This window comes from Cystoisospora suis, assembly GCF_002600585.1.
Source record: "Cystoisospora suis strain Wien I chromosome Unknown contig_1206, whole genome shotgun sequence".
Taxonomy (NCBI): Eukaryota; Apicomplexa; class Conoidasida; order Eucoccidiorida; family Sarcocystidae; genus Cystoisospora; species Cystoisospora suis.
Window position 1 is genome coordinate 4,152 of NW_027154007.1, and position 18,911 is coordinate 23,062.

General features: G+C 48.2%; 2 protein-coding genes across 2 annotated transcripts; one reads left to right on the forward strand and one right to left on the reverse strand.

The window, feature by feature from the left end:
* Positions 1–430: 430 nt before the first annotated feature.
* Positions 431–3,765, forward strand: CSUI_002842 (ribosomal rna large subunit methyltransferase j; the record flags this gene model as incomplete). The annotated part of the gene is made up of 3 exons (XM_068063041.1): positions 431–1,793; positions 2,594–3,449; positions 3,664–3,765. Coding segments are annotated over 3 exons (2,319 nt in total), but the record flags the coding sequence as incomplete, so codon positions are not given.
* A 3,368-nt stretch (positions 3,766–7,133) lies between these two features.
* Positions 7,134–18,911, reverse strand: CSUI_002843 (flavodoxin domain-containing protein). The gene is made up of 15 exons (XM_068063042.1): positions 18,760–18,911; positions 17,458–17,936; positions 16,936–17,040; positions 15,475–16,183; positions 14,635–14,682; positions 13,592–14,151; positions 12,951–13,100; positions 12,126–12,251; positions 11,151–11,532; positions 10,604–10,810; positions 9,810–10,054; positions 8,850–8,944; positions 8,276–8,382; positions 7,851–7,916; positions 7,134–7,608 (listed from the first exon to the last, which is right to left on the reverse strand). Exons 2-14 carry the CDS (start codon positions 17,890–17,892, stop codon positions 7,873–7,875), a joined length of 3,213 nt encoding a protein of 1,070 aa, XP_067924984.1. The 5' UTR covers positions 17,893–17,936; positions 18,760–18,911; the 3' UTR covers positions 7,134–7,608; positions 7,851–7,872.

Sequence of the window (18,911 nt, forward strand, 5' to 3'; positions counted from 1 at the left end):
GCAGTAGTCTGCGAACATCGTTCATTTGCGTTTGCAACGACTCACAGTCCTTCGTTCGGCGCAGTTGGTCCCGCGGCGTGGCACACATGAGTTGATGCTGTTCCTTCAACGCGGATCGACGCATGCGCGCAGAGGTTACGATCCGATGGGTGTCTCTGCCTTGCACTCTTACGTGTGCCATCGAAAGAATATACAGACTGCTGCCTTGTGCTCTATATATGCTTTCTGTCGACCTCTTCCTGGTATGATCCATTTGTTGTTTTTCATACTCAGCTGTCACTTTCCGTGCTGTCACTGTTTGTCCTGCCTCGTTTACGCGGGACGCGTTGTAAGGATCACTCGTACTCTGTGCCGTGCCCACTTATCATCACCGGCTTCTAAAATTCGGCCATGTGCCCAACTTATATGCGGTTTATGCGTCCTCTTTAGTTTGCCTGGACCAGCCAGCGGCGCTGTCCCAGCCAGGGGTCTTTCACCGTCGTGCCTTCACTTTTCGCGCGCGCTCTCCCCGAACTGTCACCGGAACCCCTGGCCACGAGTACAGACACCTGAATCGGTGCACGGTTCCTCTCCGGCCGGAAGCCCATCTCAGCCAAGGAAGGCTGGCAATCAGCAGAGGCTTGTGAAATTTGCGCGGCAGTTGCGCCTTCCGCAGCCGCCTTCTCAAGCCGCGTGCTTCGTCCACAGTTCGGGTTTCTCAGCTGGTTCTCTATACCCACTCTCTTGCTCTTTCCATGCGGGAGGACTCGGCGCCTTGGCAGTTACAGGTCGTCTCTCGAATTCGAGGTCTCCGGGGGTCTCACAGCGTCCTGTTTTCGGCGTGGAGCGTCCCTCCTTGTTTGACACCTCCATTCCCTCTAGTACTGGCTTTCTCTCTCTCTCCCCTCTCGTGTCGGATTCTGCCTCACAACTGGCTTCGACTGCCTTCGTCCGCACCCTGCTGCCGTTGGTGCCTTACTCTCCATCTCTCCCTCTCTCTCATCTACGGTCGCAGCTGCTCCCGCACTTTCCAAGTCATGATGGCCTTGGGCCCGCAAAACCGTTGGTCTTCCTCTTTTACATCACAATTTTGCTGAGTCCGCAAGGAACTAGTGAGAAGGGCAATCGTAGTAGTTGCCTCTTTTCAGAACGGAGGACGCGAGCAGTTCGTCCGCCTTGTCGTTCTTCCCCTCTCAAACACCGGGCAGATGAGTTGCTTGTATCCAGGGGCATCGCCGAGACCCGTAGTGGGGCTGCGTCTCTCATTGCTCTCGGCTTCGTCGCCGTATCCACGTCGTCAACAAAGGATGTCCGGACACCCTGTGAAAAAGCACAAGGGTCTTCGATTGGAAAGCTTGTGTCCCAGAAGAGCCAAGCACCCGATATCAGGAGCCGAAACGATAGGGAGAAAGCAGAAGTCAGCGGCAAATGCTGTGACAGTTTCCCCACAGTAAGTCTGATTCACAAGCAAGAAACAGCATCTGCGGCCGCTCCTGGCGGTTCATCGTATTCTTCTGTTCGTCCCCGGGTTTTCCCAGGTCTCTCGGAGTCGTCTCCGACGTTTCGTGGAACGAAGCAGGGGGAAGAAACAGGCCTGCTTTTCTCCTCACTTTCTCCCCCATCGCTGCTCTCTGATCTCCGTCGTCTATCCCACAAAGAATCCTGCACCTGTGAGTGTAGCTCGTCGCACTTGTCGCTTGGAAATCAAGGTGAAGGGGACAAGAACGCAGCAGAGCTCCATTGCAGTCTGTCGACACTACGGAATGGGAGTCACGAAGATGCCTTGAAAGCTTGGCATACACTTTTGTCAAGTGGTGCGTCTCTCCTTTGGCCGTGTGTAACTCCACAATGCTGCCGTTGTTAACCTTGTGTTTCTGGGTAGTTACCCGTCAAGCTTACACGAAGAAGGTCCCATGTGTTAACAGGAACTGCATCATGAGGAGCAGTGTTTCAGACAGGCGCTTACCTCAGCGAACGCGTTCTGCAAATTTTTGACACGTCTCATGTTTTCACTGATTTTTGTTGGCTGCTGGGCCGGCGTTTTCTTGAAATACAAAAGCAGCAGTAGTTGATCTCTCCTCTCCGCCTGATATAAACAGAGTGGATACGGGTATACATATAGATACTCACCCGTCTATCATGTTATGTGTATGTACACATCATGTGTCTCTACGTACATGAGTACTAAAGGATCGGAATTGGCGCCATACAATGGACTTGATATTGCCGTACCAGCCACGAGAAAGGAGACTTTCTGTCTTTGGAAGTCCGACGCAGTGACTATGAATATAGGCTAGAGAAAAGAACGCGAAAAAAACCGCCTACTGTCCGGTCCACTTGTGGTGCGATTGTTCCATCCCTCACATTTGCCTTGGGGGTATAACAAGTTCAATACCTTCTCTCAACTCCCTTGGCAAGTGAATCGTCTTGAGATTAAGGACTGCTAGCACAGCAATTTCTAGTATAATGAAGACACAGGACCTGGGTAGGTACCTTTCTACGTGACGTCTCCAATCCTTCGAGATTCGAGACACGACCTTACCTTACTTACCTCAGTCTACTGCGCTTCAAAACACTATCTGTCTTCACATGTCGCTTGCTGTCCTCTTCCCAGGCAAATATCGTCTTCTCACCAAGGCCGGGGAAACTTTCCGATCTTCTGATACCGCGTCGTTGAGGATCCTGTTGAAGCCTCGCCCAAGATTTGTGAACAGAGCGGGCGAGAAGTTAGACACTTTCTTATCTTCTCTTGTTGGGTGTGGATCTTCTTCTGTCACTCCTTCTACTCACACTCTCACAAGTTGTTCTCCTAATGTCAATCATCAAGTTTCTGAGAAGGAAGGCGTGCTTACATCGATGGTGTGGGAAGACGAGGGTTGTGTTCACAAAGACAGTTTCGAGACGAAATACGCTGAAGACAGGAGCATATGCAGATCGACGTCAAGACAGAATGATTCATGGAGAGAGCTCGAAAACAGCAGGAGAAGTAACGAGTCGCAAGAGAGCGCGGCTTTGGATCCGGATGCCACGGGCCGAAAACTTAGCGCACCTGCGGAGCTACAAGCGCTTGTGACGGGCAGCGAAGCTGCTCAAGCAAAGGCTAAGATAGCGAAGGAGGAGAAGGGAGAAGACACCGAGAAGAAGAAGAGGAAGAGGGAATCCAAGCAGGCAGGAAACAACAGAAAGCACCTGACACATGCGCGCCAACAGCTGGTTATCCGGAAGCAAGTAGATTCTACGGTAGACGGAAGCTGCCTTTCTGGGCACCGGAGCATGGAGGAGAATCAGCATGGGACTGGAGGCTCCTTGGAGAAAACAAACGAGAACGAGAAAGGGAGACTTTCTCCGATCGAGAAAGACAAGGCACAGACAGGGGCGGAAGTGTATGAAGATTTGTTGACGTTTCAATCCAAAGTTGTTCTTGATGTGGGCTCCTCTACAGGAGGCTTCACTGACTGCGTACTGCAAAGGTAAAAATTCCTAGAGACACCGCGGATCTCGTGGTATTCCGTTGTGAGAAAGAGACACTGTTGAATCTCAATGCAATCAGAAGAGAACATCAAGCCCTGTACAGTTCGTGCCTACTTGACCCATCAGTTCAAGTTGTTTCCACAGGCAGAATGCGGCTTTCTCTTGAAACATGGTCGTTACGTGGTCCCATGTTTTCTTGTGACGTGTTTTCAGGGGAGCTCGACAGGTCTTCTGCGTTGATGTAGGGAAAGGCGAGCTACATTTGAAGCTACGCGAGGACCCAAGGGTCGTTGTCCACGAAGGTTTGAACGCTCGGTGAGCTTTCACTTCCTTTGTACACGTCTACCTAGTCAGGATAGTCACTTGACAGCTTTGTTCTCTGGCTATGCTTAATACACAAATGAAACTTCTACAAGGAAATTGCTCCATTCACTGGTTTTGGCACCCTTCGGCTTGCAAGAGTTGAGATGCCTGCGTGTCTGTGAAATGTTTTCTCAAAGTCAACCCTTTGACGGGTAGCCGTCCGTATGTCTCTGGCGAGAACGTACTTCCTGTCCTCCTCACACAATTCCCGTGTTTCTTCGTGATCCAAACGTCCTTTTTCTTCATATGATATCTGGAGGCATCGGCGACCTTAGCAGGCCTGCTGGTGTGTTCACTTTTTTAAACCAAGTATTCAAAACCAGCCTTGCGCAGATTGGTCGGTAGAATCAGCCTTGGTGCTCTCACACTGCTCTTGCGGCAAACTTTTTCACTGTTGATCTCTCTGGAGCTGACGTAGGCGCAACTGCTTAGTACACTTTAAGCCAGCAAGCCCCCTTATCTGTATAGTTATATATGCATGTGATACCACATGCTCATACGCTGTCGGATTGTCAAGAAGTCTGAGAGGCTCCGTCCCTTCTCCCCCCCCTTCGTTCAGCAGAAATGCCGAGGATGTAAATCGCATACGGTACGTGAAGCTCCTGTTGTTTGCTGTCGAATGACGGCCTCTTTGTAAGAGGATAAAACATGGAGCGAAGGTGCGCTCAACGTACACTTGATCTCTGAGGCCACTGGGGGTCGTTAGTATCCAGTCGAAAACGTGTTTAGCCATTTCACGCCACACCTGTCCGACCTGTGACAAAGTGCGTACGTGCGTGTATGTGTGTGGTTAAAGATCAGTTTCTTGTATGAGGGTGTCAGACTGTCTACAGGTTACTCCTCTGGCAGCGTCTGCCCCGATGTGGGTAGACAAACTTAAGCCATATGATGAGAGTGTCGTCATTTCCTTCTTGTCAGTATCAGCAAACGTCTCTATGGACAAAGAGCTTCAAGACAACTGTTTGAAACAGTGTGTATGCACGTTTAGGTATATGACAGGCGAGGATTTTTTGACGTCGTGCTCGTTGATCTCTCTTTCATCTCTCTGAAGAAAGGTAAGAAGAGTACTAAGTGTTCAATGTAGGACTTTTCATTCTACGTGTTTGAGTTTGAAAGGCCCTTGACTCCCCAAACGCATCCGATACAAAGTCCCATGCAGAGACTTCCAAGCATCGAACAAGAGTGCATACCCCAGATATTGTTTTGTGCCTTCTTCTTTTGTGTTTTTGAATGCGAGTGTTGCGTCCTTCAAACTACCCCTGGACTCCTGTGCGCGTCGGGACGGAGGGCGTTCGTTACCATAGGACTGATAGAAGGGTCCTTCGATTCATCGGACATCACAACGAGAAACTTCACTTTTCTACCATGCGGCTTTCACACACAAACATGGTGGCAGCATCGTCGGTTGAACTGAGACTGTCCAGCTTGCTTTGATGTCCACGGAGTCTTCATGATTTATAGCTAGAGACACTCAGTAGGCCATCTCACAACCTGTCTACCTCGAAATATGTCTCACATCTTGATACGCATTAATAAATGCAAGTACGCCGCAGGGGGAGAAAACGAACAGGACTTCAGCAGTGTCAATCTGCAAAGGTTGTTATACCGTTATTGATGGTCTCTTTTTCTTTGTCTCTCGGAAGTACTTCAGAACGTCTGGGGTTTCGTACGTCCTGGAGGCTTCCTAATCGGGCTTGTCAAGCCACAGTTCGAAGTGACCCCTGTAAGGAGAAGGTTCTCTCCACCCGGCTGATGTCTTTTGCGGGGAGGCGCTCTTCACTGCTGTGTCACTAAGCTTTTTCCTCCTGAGTGGAAAGCAAGCTCTACAGCAAGTCAGTTGGAGTCGCCCAGGTCTGCAGAAGCTGGAGGAGCTTTCTGTACAGTCGCACACGTCTGTTCCTTTGCGTGACTGCCGTCATGATCACTTTCTTAGGCAATGCTGCAGCGTTCTATTTGTGCAAGAGATGCAGGCATCTCTTTGTACACAAGAAGAAGTACTGCGGTGCTCGGGTGTTGCAGACACGAAGCAGCTCTTCAAGCATGCTTTTGTGCGTTTTTTTATGTCGAGTACTCGGTGTTTCACGTACACGGTGTAGTCTTCTTGTGTAGGTTATCATATCCTAGACTTCAGGTTACTTGAAGGTTAGTGCATTCTGCTCAATGGCGCAGGTAGGAAGGGTTTCAGGAACAGAAGCAAATCGAAGAGATTGCGTACCTTGTGACAACAAACTTTGTTCTGTTTCTTTGACGACAGCCGCGCCGTCTGCTTTTGATGGCCAAAGAACACATGCTATAGAATGCGTATACGTTATCGCGCATCGCTACACTACAGCTCTGGCTGCTGACACAAGTGTGTGATCAGGCTGCTTTGCCTTGTTCTTGGCTCGTCGCCCCTGAGATATGACTGTCACTCTTCACGTTCATTAAGTTCCTTCCTGTCTACTCTTTTTTTCTCTATTGCTCCTGATGCTTCTTCTTCTTCACTAGGCGGAGGCTTCTCGTTTCAGTGGAGTCATTCGGGATGCGGGCATTCGATTGAGAGTTCTCCAGGAAGTCAGGAATTTCTGTTCTACAAATCTTCCTCGTTGTCAAGAGGTTATTTGTCGTCCTTCCACTGTAAAAGGAAGGAAAGGTAACGTTGAATTTTTCCTGGTGCTCAAAAAAAGCGAATCTTCTTCGGAATGAAATCATCGTCTGGCTTTCTTATATGAATACATCGACACACTTGTCAAGAAAGAAAGCTCCGGCATTTCATCTTCTACTTGAGATGCGTCACTGTCTGTCTACAAACTGAGGGTGCGAAGGTGTGAAACGAGTGAGTGACACAGGCTGTTTATACAATGATGACAGACCAACAGGATGTTTGGAGTTTCGTGGGAAGGCATCACGACGTCCCTTCTTAACTTTTCAGCGTTAGAGCTCCTGCCACGGTAGATACAGAACAGACGGAGTTCCCGTCAAAAGTAACCGAGCTTTTACTTAGGAGAAAATCCCGGAGTGTCATTACACTCGAAGTGGTTGCAGTAGAGAAAGTCGGTTCCTTCCTCTTACTCCGCCAGAAGACAGATACGAATCATGGAGGCGCGTCAACACAGACGTCACTGCCAAATCTGCCGATCCGTAAGTGAGGTGTTGGTTTGCTTCTTCTCGAGAGAATCACAAGACGATCTTCATTCGGAGAAAAGAGACTTTTGTATTGGGATTTGGAGAAAGCACAGTTGTTAGGATTCCTTTGAAAGGAGGAAAACCGGAGCTCAGATAGAGCTTCATCAGTGTGATCCAGGAACCAAGTACAATACTTACTGTAGATCCTCGTATAGGATGGAGACATAATATATAGGCACGTCGGTTGCCATGTATACGGCAGATCATCATAAGACTATCCGCAGTTATAAACGGCTATGACAACTAGTGATACTGTGCAGCCTTTGGTTCAAAGCCGGCTGGAGAAAAGACCATGAACAAATGGGACTTTCGATACACCAGCACATTCTCCTTCCTTCTGGACAAACGCACAACACCTTGCAATCTTCATCGCTATCTCAATTACTTTTGTCGGGTTATAATCTCAAGCAGAGTTCCTCTCTGTCCGGATTTGAGAAGCGAGAACAAAACCACAGAGCTAGAGCTACGTCGAATTTTCTCTTTTTAGGCGTCTGCTTGAAGTTTCCTTGACATCGAAGTCCGATAATTGTTCTTTGCTCCTACATGCGACCGGGCGACCCACTGAAGAGCCTGTCTGCTTAAGCTTGAAAAGCTTTCCTTACGCCCAAACCTCCTCAATGATTCGATGACCTGAAACAAAGCACTCAATCTACCGCAGTCGGCTATGGTATGCTACCATCATACGCGCTGGCTACGCCGTTCCTGTCTTACGTGCAAATGAACTCTGTCCACTGTGTGTATGTGGGTGGCTAGTTCGTCACTCCTGAGCTAAGTCCAAGGCAGGAGATAGACCTCCTCGCTGCACACAAGGAGCAGGACTTGTATAGAAAGCCGAAGCGACAAAGAAAAGTAAGTCACATGGTGGTGCCTCACTTGGCTGCGTGGACGTAGCGTTTAAGATGGAGGCGGAGACGATAGAGAGCAGCCTGGATAAACCACTGGGGGGGAGTAGAAGAGAGGAGGGGGAACCAGAGAGAGAGAGAGCAGTTGATGGCGACAGGATCCACGCTTGCAGCCTAGAATTCAGAGAGAAGCCAAAGGATCTTTACCTTCTGTCTAGCTTCACTTCTCATCGTGCAAGTGACGGCGCAGCGTACATGTATATATCTACATATTCTCTATCCTCCTACGTGGGTTCGACTCCTCTTATGCCTCTGCCTGCATTTGTCTAAGTCTTTATCTCTCACGTTTCACCGTCTACGCTATGAGAACAGACGCATGAGTACCTGAGCTATACACACCTTCAGCACAGATGTACATATGTCTTCAAAACAATAGGGAAGCGGAGAGCACTCACTGTGTTTCAAATCATGTATGAACGCAGAACCCTGTTCTTCGCCACCCAGTTTCTCTCTCGCGATCCGACCAAGCTCCTCTGTCACTCCTGCAGCCATTGCGGTTCGCCTGTACGGTCATCGCACTCTGACGCTCCGACAATGTAGAACAATATTTTCTACCTTCTTCAGACTCCCTACAGTAGAAACCAAATCCTTCATCATCGCCCCTCACGTAAGAAACACAGTCATAAGCATGCGACCACGTGCAGCCCGATAGAGTAAAGTCGAGCACAAGGAAAAGCGAAAGTCATAATCATAGTTGAAGCGCATCTGAATGGATAGTCTAGATGTGCAAGATCCGGTGTTTTCTTTCACTCTCTCCAAACGGAAAGGGTTTCGCCTGCGCGTCTACTACGTTCCATACAGGTCACCATGAAAGGTACTGTGAAAACCGAGTTCGATCATAGCGCCCCTGGGGCGTTCAAAGAAGCAGGTGTTTCCTACAGGATGCTGTAAGCGGACGGCCCGGAAATAACGATCACCCACATGGTTTCGTTCTTGCTTTTCTCACAGTTTTGTGAGTTCTCAACCTACCCGCACATGTAAAGATTACCCTGCTCCTCCCGTAGTAGCTTCCAGACGAGGTCTTTTTCTTCGCGTAACTTGTCCTGTACATACACTCGTCGTTGCTGGGCAGTGCAAAACATAAACAGACAAAACAAGCAACTCCAAACCAAATATATACATTCCCCACTGTTGTCAACTGCCGATCTTAACTCCGCCAGCAGCAACCCTCAGCCACCACAGGTCACGTGCTAGCTACACTCATGTGCTAAGCTGTGTACCTACTTGTATCTACCTTAGTAGTCCATGAAAGACCATCGCCCCTCGCTTGGAGAAAAACGAGACTTATAACGACAGTCAGAGAGTTCGCAGCTCGTCGTTTTTCTTACGATTCGATTGAGTTGCCACACCATAATGCATATCGGTAGTAAGTGAAACAAAGAAGGTATATGTATGTAGAGCTGATATCCCTCGCGTTTAACCCTATCCATTCCAGGTACGAACCATCTGCGAGAACAACCGCCCCCGGTCGTCGTTCTCACCACATAGCTGCTGTTGTTCGCCGCTCAACTTTCTACTAGTCAATAGATCCATCTGTGCATCTCCCTCTCCCTTTATATATATTTGTAATAAACAAGTACACGAGGGTGCAAGGTATATGTATATATATATAGATATATTTGTCCTTGTAACGTGTGTGCGCAGAAATTTACTTTTGAAACCAATATTCATACGGAGCGCAGGCGTGTGTGACGCTGTCCGTATACCTACGTGTCTGCGTGCAGACATATGAAGAAGTGTGGAAAGTGTACATGCACGAGGTAACCAACCTGTACAGTCTATATCTGCGTGAGCAAACACTCCCTCGATGTACCATCCAAGGTGGTAGACCTATGGCGACACAGAATCGTATACTTGCAATAGATCGGTCAGACGACGTTCCCTCAACTGATGATGGTGTAAGGCTCTGAGACTAATTAGACCACGTACACCCGGTTGTCTAGAGAACGCGCAGAAGAGATGAGTGAGAACTGGCGCTCCGTTCTTAGCGTTGGATTTGCCATCCTTCCTCTTTCCATGCTCGGAAGTTCTCTTTTCTCCAGCTAGCTCAAGTAGTTGATCTCGATAAAGAAAATCCTCATTTTCTCGCCTACACCCGAAGAAAAGAACAACGCTGCTACCCCATCCTCCGCGACTTTCGAGTTCCCGCAGAAAAGCAATGAAAGGAGCGATTCCTGAACACCCGCGAAAGAACACCAAGATAGCAGAACACAGAGAAAAGAAATAACCCCCTATCAATACCCTGTAACCATACACATATGTCCACACTGTAAACTTCATTGCCCAACATGGTATCCTTGAGACGCGAATTCCACCCCGAACTAGAGCAGATATCTTCTTTTCTTCCCATGCACTTGTTCTAGGTATACATATCAGATGTTCGTGTAGAAATCCTGCCTATGTATAACAGGTATTCCAATACCTGCCTCTGAGAAAGTTCCCTCACGAATGTTTCTGTTGTGCCTACCTAGAGAGATGCATACAACGCTGCCCCCCTGAGATTCCGTTATACACCAGGCGTACACCGACATGTTTATCAATACAAAACCTCGTCTACCCCACACACACACACTGTCAGGGGGGTGGAGACCTTGTAGCGTCTTGAAAAGAGAGATCACGATAATTTGCTCGTCAACCTGAAATCCGCCGGTGCGAACACACATTGTCCTGTGTGCAGAGACATCCATTGAGGTTTGCATAGACACTTGAATCTATCGCCTTACCCGTGCCCGCGGCGACCATGATGACGGGTGTGCGTACATTCGAAGGAAGTCTAAAAGAAGAAGGTTTGACAAGTATCTGCAGATAGTCTCCCTTCTTTAGTTGTCTTGTTAAATACGATGAACACGCTCCGAGAAACAGTCGCTGGTCTTGTCGTAGCATGGTCCGTGGCTGCTGAGATGCGATAGGACTCCAGAAACACTTTAGGCCTGCGTGCGGGAGAAGAACAATAGATCACACGCCTCACGAAACAGGTAGAGTTTTATTCAATACAAACGTGGCTTCATTGTGAATGCGGGGCTTGGGGTGCATACATCGATCCACCATGAGCAGCCACGCAATCAATCAGAACCTTTTCTCTTTTGCTCTTGTCTACGACCGAAAAGCTACAAAGCATAGTGCAAGGAGATTTCTGCGGCTTCACAGCCGGTACGTAGCCAATGATTCAAAGAGTGCTATGGATCATGAGGTACGGTGGTTGTGGTAGTGGCCGTGACCATTCATTCTTTTTTGGAGAAACAAATTAAAGACAGTTGTGTATCACATTACCGTTTTCTTGAAGGCGATGAATCGATGCCTCAAGGGAATCTCGATGCTCCGCTACCAACCCCACACATAAACAGACAGTGCGGATTCCCATCTCCTTAGAAATCTGCAAGGGAGATGATGCAATGGTATAGGCTCGTGGGAAATGCACAAAGGCAAGAAGCGAGAGGACAAGACCCAGTTCGCGTTTATTCATAATGTTGTCATCTGATTCTTCGTCTCCGTCATTCTCCATTCTCTGCAGCGTCGAAGTCTTTTCAGACTCCTGTTCTAGATGAAAAATCGGAATCTCGGGGCGTTTAAACGACGGTGCTAGAACTGGAAGAAGATCACGCAAAGACAGCTGCGGCACTTTGATGCACGATTCAAAGATCGAACAGGCTCGCTGGAAAGAGAAGAGCAAAAAGAAAGAGGACAGGCACCCTGAATCTATCTTTCGCGGACTTCGCTCATTTTAGCATAAGCAGCCTCACGCATACGCTGTTGAAGCCGAATTTGAATACAGGCATATAGATGTATATGGAGGACATGGCACGACGAAGCACTGGATCGATTCCTCGAGAAGCAAAAAAGAAAAGAAAGTTCCCAGGACGACCGTCTACTCGGCTACTGGAATAGATCGCCATGTCACCCCGCATAGAGTTGACACCCAACAGCCGCTTCCTTCTCCTTGGCTTCCTCCTCCTGTTTTTGTTCGTGATATCTCTGAAACGAGACCTCTGACCCATGCCACTTCACTCTAGCCAGATAAAAAATATCTATTTGCTGCATGCAAAAACAACTCCCCACCCCCATGTCGAGATCGTAGAGCTAAAGGCACCCTCCCGGAATCCTATACTTTGGTGTGGTCGTAGATACATGCAGACACAGATCAAGAAAAGATAGCTTTCTCGTGATTTGTACACGTGAGTTCTCTATGTATACGACTAAGCAAAAATGCTATACAGAACACGTAGTACGACTGTCGATCAGACTCACGTGATGTTCAGAAACAAGAAAAAGCCACTGCCGTCTTTCGTCAGGATCGGTGATCCACAGAGAAAGACAGGAAAGAGCAAACTTAGGGAGTTGTCCCGTTAGATTGCAGTAATACCCGAGAGCCTCCTGTAAAGTGTTTACAATGGAAAGTACAGTGTAGACATACTTCATAAGATGAGCATACGTAGGTAGAGCAGGGAAAAGACTACATACAAGATCTGTTTTTGCGTTGGTATAGAAGTGACCGTACAGGTACCTGTATGCCTCAGTCAGTTACCGTGTATATCTACGCATACGCGTAAAGAAACATGCATACGTGAATACAAAGCAGACCTAAGAAACCATGGGTCTACCCGTCGCCCGGAATTCAGTGGAGAGCAAGAGAGGACTCCGGAGACTGGACAAAAGTAAACGGGGCCCCAAGAGACACAGGCAAAACAGTGCTCGTGAAACAGAGGAATAGCACATGAGATCCATAAACAGGTCGGAATGTTCCCGGAAAGGGACGCACGTCGAGGCGGGTGGCTGAACCATCCGTCAGAAGCGTAGTTTCTACTGATGTCATATAATCAGAGATATGCTGATAGCATCCTCTAGACTAGTCATCTGTTTCTTGCCTAGGCGCATGCATCTCATTCGCTACACAATAGAAATGCACCTCTCTCCGTACGTGGAGCAGTACAGATATATCTAGCTAGTAACGACATGTCATCCGCTTTGTTGTAGTGACCAGGAAGAGACTATTTTCGATCCTGTCACCGCTCTTCATAACAACAACAAAAAAACCGGAGGTGTAGACAACTCCGTGACGGTAACCCTGCTCACCTCAACTGTACATGGAGTTGGAAAGGGGACAGCGTAAGACGATGAGGAAGAAGAAGAGGAAAGAGCGTCTGGGCCAGGTAGCCAGTGGAGATAATCCGATAGTGATATACCTTGATCCTTAAAGCCGAGGAACTCATGCCACCAACTGATCTGGAAAACAAAGACATCAGAGAAGAAAAGGCATGCGTCTTTTCTTCTGGATGTTCTGTTCCTCATCTCGAAAGAAGAGGGCTGGGCATCCCGGAACCTTTCGTCGTCATCTACAAGAAAACATCGAGCTCATGGATCGACAAAAAGCGAAGCTCTCCTGACACGTAGCTCGGAACCCAGCAAGGATGGAGACTGCCAACTCACAATAACGGCCAAGTAAAATGAAGAAGAGGAGCTAAAGAATGTCACGATAGAACCACTGCATTCACATATACTGAGAGAAGAACAGGGTATGACATATAGCTCCACCGTACCTACGTTGTAGCAAACCAGCTGGGCTGCATACCCAGTGACCTCTCCAGCTGAATGCTTAACTATCCACGCTCCTTAGATGATCAAGGAGCACAAAACCTTCTGGGCTTTAACAGCTTCCGCAGCAGTGAATTGCCTATGCCCTCTCCTGGTTCTTCCTCACTCAACATTGAACGTACCTCTTCATGACTGTTCCTGTGAAGGCAGTACATCGTATCTGCTGCACGATATTGAATACTAGGAAGTTCTGTAAGATCTAGTTCCACCTCCACTGTACTTTCTTCCTTAGCTGTCGCCTTATCATCCTCCCGTCCTTGTGACTCTGTGGAACTTGCTGGAGACGACGACGAAGCATCTGTAGATGAAGAGGACGGCCATGAAGCTCGGACATTAGGCTTCTGTCGTAGCTCTTCAACTCGTCGAACTGGAGCTTCTTGCATATTGAAAAAGAACTTAGCGCTCACACCTTGTGGAGTTTGTCGCAGTCGACAATAATCCCAAAAAGTCTTCTTCAAAGTCGAGCTGCGCCCGTCGCCATTGCTGTTCAAGCCCTCGGTATCGATTCTCTCTTTCGTTCTCTTATCATGAGGGACAGAATTTGACGAGGAAGAGGAGACTAGTAAAGAATTACCTCTGGACGTTGTCATAGGTACGAGTATACGAGCTTCCACTCGCTGGTGTTCAGCCAACAGAACAGCAATAGAAGACCCTACTGCAAGGCGAAATGTTTCTTCGGTATCTAGAGGAGATCAAAACATATGGAAAATGACAGACTTGAATTGGGTAGAAACTGCACATGCAGTTGAGTATGGGGCCTTTTATTCAGCAGACGCTGTCGTTCTTTCGCTCTTCGAAGAGACTGAACTTTCCAGGTAGCTCTAATACTACCGCAGACAAAGAGAAAAAAACACAATCGGATTCCGGCGTAAGTATATCACTCCACCATGCAACCGGGATGCTCAATACTACCAGTCCGGATAAGGCAGGCTACGTCGAGACGTTGCGTTCTCCGTATATCTGCCTTTCTCCCTTAACCATCATCACTGCTGAAAATCCAGTACGTAGAGTGAGTTAGCTATTCTTCATACAGACCTCCTAAGAGGGTCGTCAGCGTGAGAAGCGATTGTATCGACCAGACTAGCATCATTCATTGTCCATCTATATATCTGCCTTTGATCGATACGATAAAGGCAAGAAAAACAACAAGAGAGGAGAGACTTACGTCTTCGTACCCACATACCCACTTTCTTTTTCGCTCTCTCGATGGCCACTAAAAAAAACAGATCAATCGCAAAGAAGACAGGGGACAGGGTGAAGAGAAAGTTTTACAACATGACCGTCGTGCACGAGATGGTCATTCATCCATCCCCGAAGACCCTATAGAGGGAATGAGGTGTTTGTACTGTAGGAGGGGTCCGTGTTTGAGAACCAGGACGTGTTCTTGGTGACGTAAGCAATACACGCTACGACAAATGATAGGGAGAACACTATAAGCGGAACAATCCTGAATGCGCACGCTGAAAGACTTGCTTCGTTCTCGGATTTCTACTGTTCTATTCTCTCTCGTCTTAAACCGCCGGGCCGTATAGCTCGATGCAAGCACATCCTTGCCGAAAGTAAGCCTAGCTTTTCTTTCAGCCCAAGCGACTGTCTCACCATGTATATCATTGGGACGCACCGAGTATAGTATGAAGCAGCTTTTTTGTCAGCTGTGGAGACACCAATCAAGAACACGATCAGCCGTAAGGTGTTGTAAACCCTCTCTTCCCCGTCGCTTCCCCCCGCTACTGACAGAATGCAGTTACAATGCTGGTCGTGTACCGAGCCCTGTAAGATCAACTAAGACGAAGTATGCTGTAGCATTGGACAGCCTCTTTCACAGAGCTTCTCCCTTCATCATAGACACTTCTCGGACAACAACACACTCCCCCCCCCGTTCTCCATCCTTGTAGTCCCTATTTTACTCCAGTGCAAACATCACGTAGTGGACTGGAGCTATAAGAATCTTCCGACACCAAACAACTCTTGACAAGAAACAGTGAGAGCATACTCTGTGACTTACCATTTTCTTCAAATATCGCGCTTGCACCTGAACCAGATCGTGATGTCCCAAGTAAAAATTGGTCGGCAGTTGGTCCATTCAAGCTTTCAGATGTTCCCCCTCTTTCAAATGATGTAAATGCCTTTACCTCACCCTGGCCATCAATCCGCCTTTCTTCAAGTTTTGTCTCGTCTCCTTCCTTGTTTACTAGGCCAGAAGCTATAGACTGACCATTTGGGAGTGCCTGAGAGTGTAGAGGACTCATAGGTGGACTTGAAACAAGCGAACCTTCTGAGGCAACTAAGGAGGGATAAGAAGACACTTCGTCTGTCTTAGGAGAAGCTTCTCCCTGCCCTCCCGAGAAAACCTGCTGTAGCCTTGGAAGCAATTGTTCTCTTTGCCACTGAGCAAAGTCAGCGTCGGGATCTCCGGCGCCATCACCGAGTCCAAGAGGGCAAAGCAACTGAAAGACTGAAGGAGTAGTAGTATTAGCATCTTTCACTTGAGATGAACCAATCGAGGGAGAGTCTCCTTCTTGCGATGAAAAAGCTGCACGCTGAGCTTTGTGTATCTTGTGAAGCAGTTTATGTGTTCGTTTACCCATGCGATTATAGTGTTCGTACTCTCGATTTCCGAAACCAAAGACTGCTGCAAATCCACGCATGCGAGGGGAAGACGAAAGAGCTTCAGCGGTCGCGCTTTTTTCACAGCTGTGGGCATAGTCTTTCAACTAAAGAGCATCAAAGCATACAGAGAACAAACAAGCACCAAACTACAAACAAATGTCAATTCACTTCTCTGTTGAACGGCATATCACAGGGCCAGGAAAGGAATGGGTTTCGTAAAGCGCGTTTAGTCTTTTCCAAAGAAAAGCGGAGCACCAGCGATCGCTAAAAAGACAACAAGCTTAGACCAACGTCTCATACTACCCCTTGTCAATACAGCTGGGACCAGAGGACGTGGAGATCGATAGCTATCCACATCAGCATTACTGAGGAAACTGTCGAAGCAAAAAGTCGTGGACGGGGGACTTGAAAAAAGAAAACAAGCCTCCTACCCTTTCCTCTCCCTTGCAGTACACCAGAAATTTCAGTGCATGCTTGAATCGATCTCAAAGACTTCAGTTTAGATCCAATAAAGGCTAAACGTATGGGTTTGCGAGTAGTCGAACAGATGTCAACAAGAAAGGATTACGGAAAGCTAGAGCCAAAAGTAACAACTCCCTTTCTAGGGAAAACAAAGAGAGACAACCAGACACTTAGGAAGTGAAAACCAGCTGTCATGAGTAAGAAGTACTTGATCTTATTGAGACTTCTGTTGAAGGTGCATGCATGATGAATCGACAAGTAATATCAGAGTGTCTCTTTTGTCGTGTGTAAGCAGAACACATGTCGAGTTGTTTTCTCCCACAATACACACATATCGAGACGGACAGCCATGAAAGTGGATAGTATCTAAGAAGCGGCGTGGGGGAAGACTTACCCACGCAAAGAAGTCACGCGCATTATCCGTCGGCTCTCCCTCGCCACAGGTGGCCACGACGAGAATTTTGAACTTTTGCTTGAGAAACTTCTCTGCGTCGAAGTCCTGCCGAACCCCCCGGACACATGCAACATATCCTACTTCACGTTGTTCAAGCTACGCTACGTATAGGCATGAGTAAGACACACAGGTACATACATACATACGTAGTCACGAGATGGAGACGAATTCGCCTAGACATCTAGTAACATGCTTACACGCTACTCTCTACCTGGGTTGGCGTGCTGGGAAGCCGGGCATGCATATCCGCCCGTTTGACAAATCTCTCAGTGCTTATTGGTGGAGTCTCTCGGAGAGCGGAGCAGTCGCTAGATTCGTGCGGCACGGCGTATTACGGAGAAACATGAGCGTATGTACACATACATAGGGACACTCACAAGAGCTGGGACCATCATGCCCACAAGCGAAGCACAGAAAATACTCGAAAAGCCGCTTGCATACAGGAAGGAAAGAGACACCTACCTCTAAATCAATGACGGGGACTCTCTTCACTCCTTCAACTTCCTCCAGTATCGCGCTGGCTAGTTCCTCACTATAACTCTCCGCCGTCCCTGTCTGGCTCCCAAAGTAAATAAAGATGGAATCAGCATCAAGCTCTCCCTCTGCATCCTTCTTCTCTCCCTCCTCTTTTCCGTTACTCGAGGAGTGGAGAGAGTTGGAAGAAGATGAAGAAGCAGCGTGCCTCTTTTTTGCATTCCCTGTGGAGTGAAGGGATGTAGGTCGGGCCGACGGAGGGGCTGTTGAACGAGACTCTATGCGTTGGAGGCGTAGACGGCGGACGAGCAAATACACCGCCGTTGCTGTGCTTAGGACAGTAGCGGAGACAAGAAGGGTGCGTAAGGGGGAAGACGTTGCAGAGGCTTGTAGCCGACTAAAGAAAGACGCTTTCGAAGACATTTTTCTCCAGTAATGAAGAAGAAAGAAGCGAGAGCATTCTCAATCTGAACAGATGTGTACACGGAGACAGTGGCGGAGAAAGTCACCAGGGAGTTTGAACTATAGTTCTACAACTTAACGATGCGGGGCCCTACGTGGAAATAAACCACTCCCAGGCCATCCTGATTAACGAAGGAAATGGACCAGACTGAAGGCCGGCACAGAACAGGGGAATAGCCAAATCGGTGCTAACAAGGGAGAAGGGGGAGAGTACCGCGCTAAAGGGAGAAAGACAGGAGCCAAACGGCGACCGGCAAGGACGCAGGCAGCAAAGGTCCTATTGTCCTCCAGGTCCTTCACACTTTGGTGATCGTCTCTTGCCTCGTGGTCTGTGATTCCTTCTCCTGTCCCCTCCGTGCGCGCGCACTCGCAAAGTCAAAACAGAACGTTCTCCCGTCCGGCCTGTATTTGAGGAAGCGGCTGGGGAGACAACACAGCTACTGTGGTCTGCTTTCAAATTTTTACCAGAGAGGGACGAACTATCCAGAAAGATTAGTTTAACCTAACGAGCCAAGGGAGGCATAAAGATGAGCAACATACAGTCTCGTCTAGCAACAGCAGTCGGTTGTTACTTCAGTTGCAAACTATAATGAAGACGTCAGTACAGTATCCGTGGAATGGGGACCTGGACACATTACGACCTTTTTGTAGGTCCGACACCCGAAGACGCCCTTTATGAGGTCAAGAAAATAACCCGGAGACGCAAGTCTCCGCGCCCGCAGAGAAAACACGGAAGCAGGACTGTCTTGTACAAGGCGTTCGCAGGCATCAAGGCAGCGCAAATGAGGCATTTGGGGGCTAGCCTCAGTTGCGAGAAGAAGAACGTACTGAAGTTAGAACAAAGAACGTGCCTCGAAACCGCGGAGGTGCCTTGTTGCATTTGTCAGTTTTCGCTTGGAGGGGAATCCGGTGGAATTCCCGGGGAGCTTTTTCCCCGTGGGAGCAGGAGATTTGTATGTGCTAGCGTACACGGGATCATT

Excerpts from the sequence above, each read along its gene's own strand:
- CSUI_002843 (XM_068063042.1), bottom strand. The coding sequence starts at position 17,892 with ATGTCTTCGAAAGCGTCTTTCTTTAGTCGGCTACAAGCCTCTGCAACG. Across the intron at positions 13,101-13,591 it reads ACAGGAACAGTCATGAAGAG|ATCAGTTGGTGGCATGAGTT; the intron begins GTACGTTCAATG and ends TTTGTTTTCCAG. Across the intron at positions 10,811-11,150 it reads TCATCGCCTTCAAGAAAACG|GCCTAAAGTGTTTCTGGAGT; the intron begins GTAATGTGATAC and ends TCCCGCACGCAG.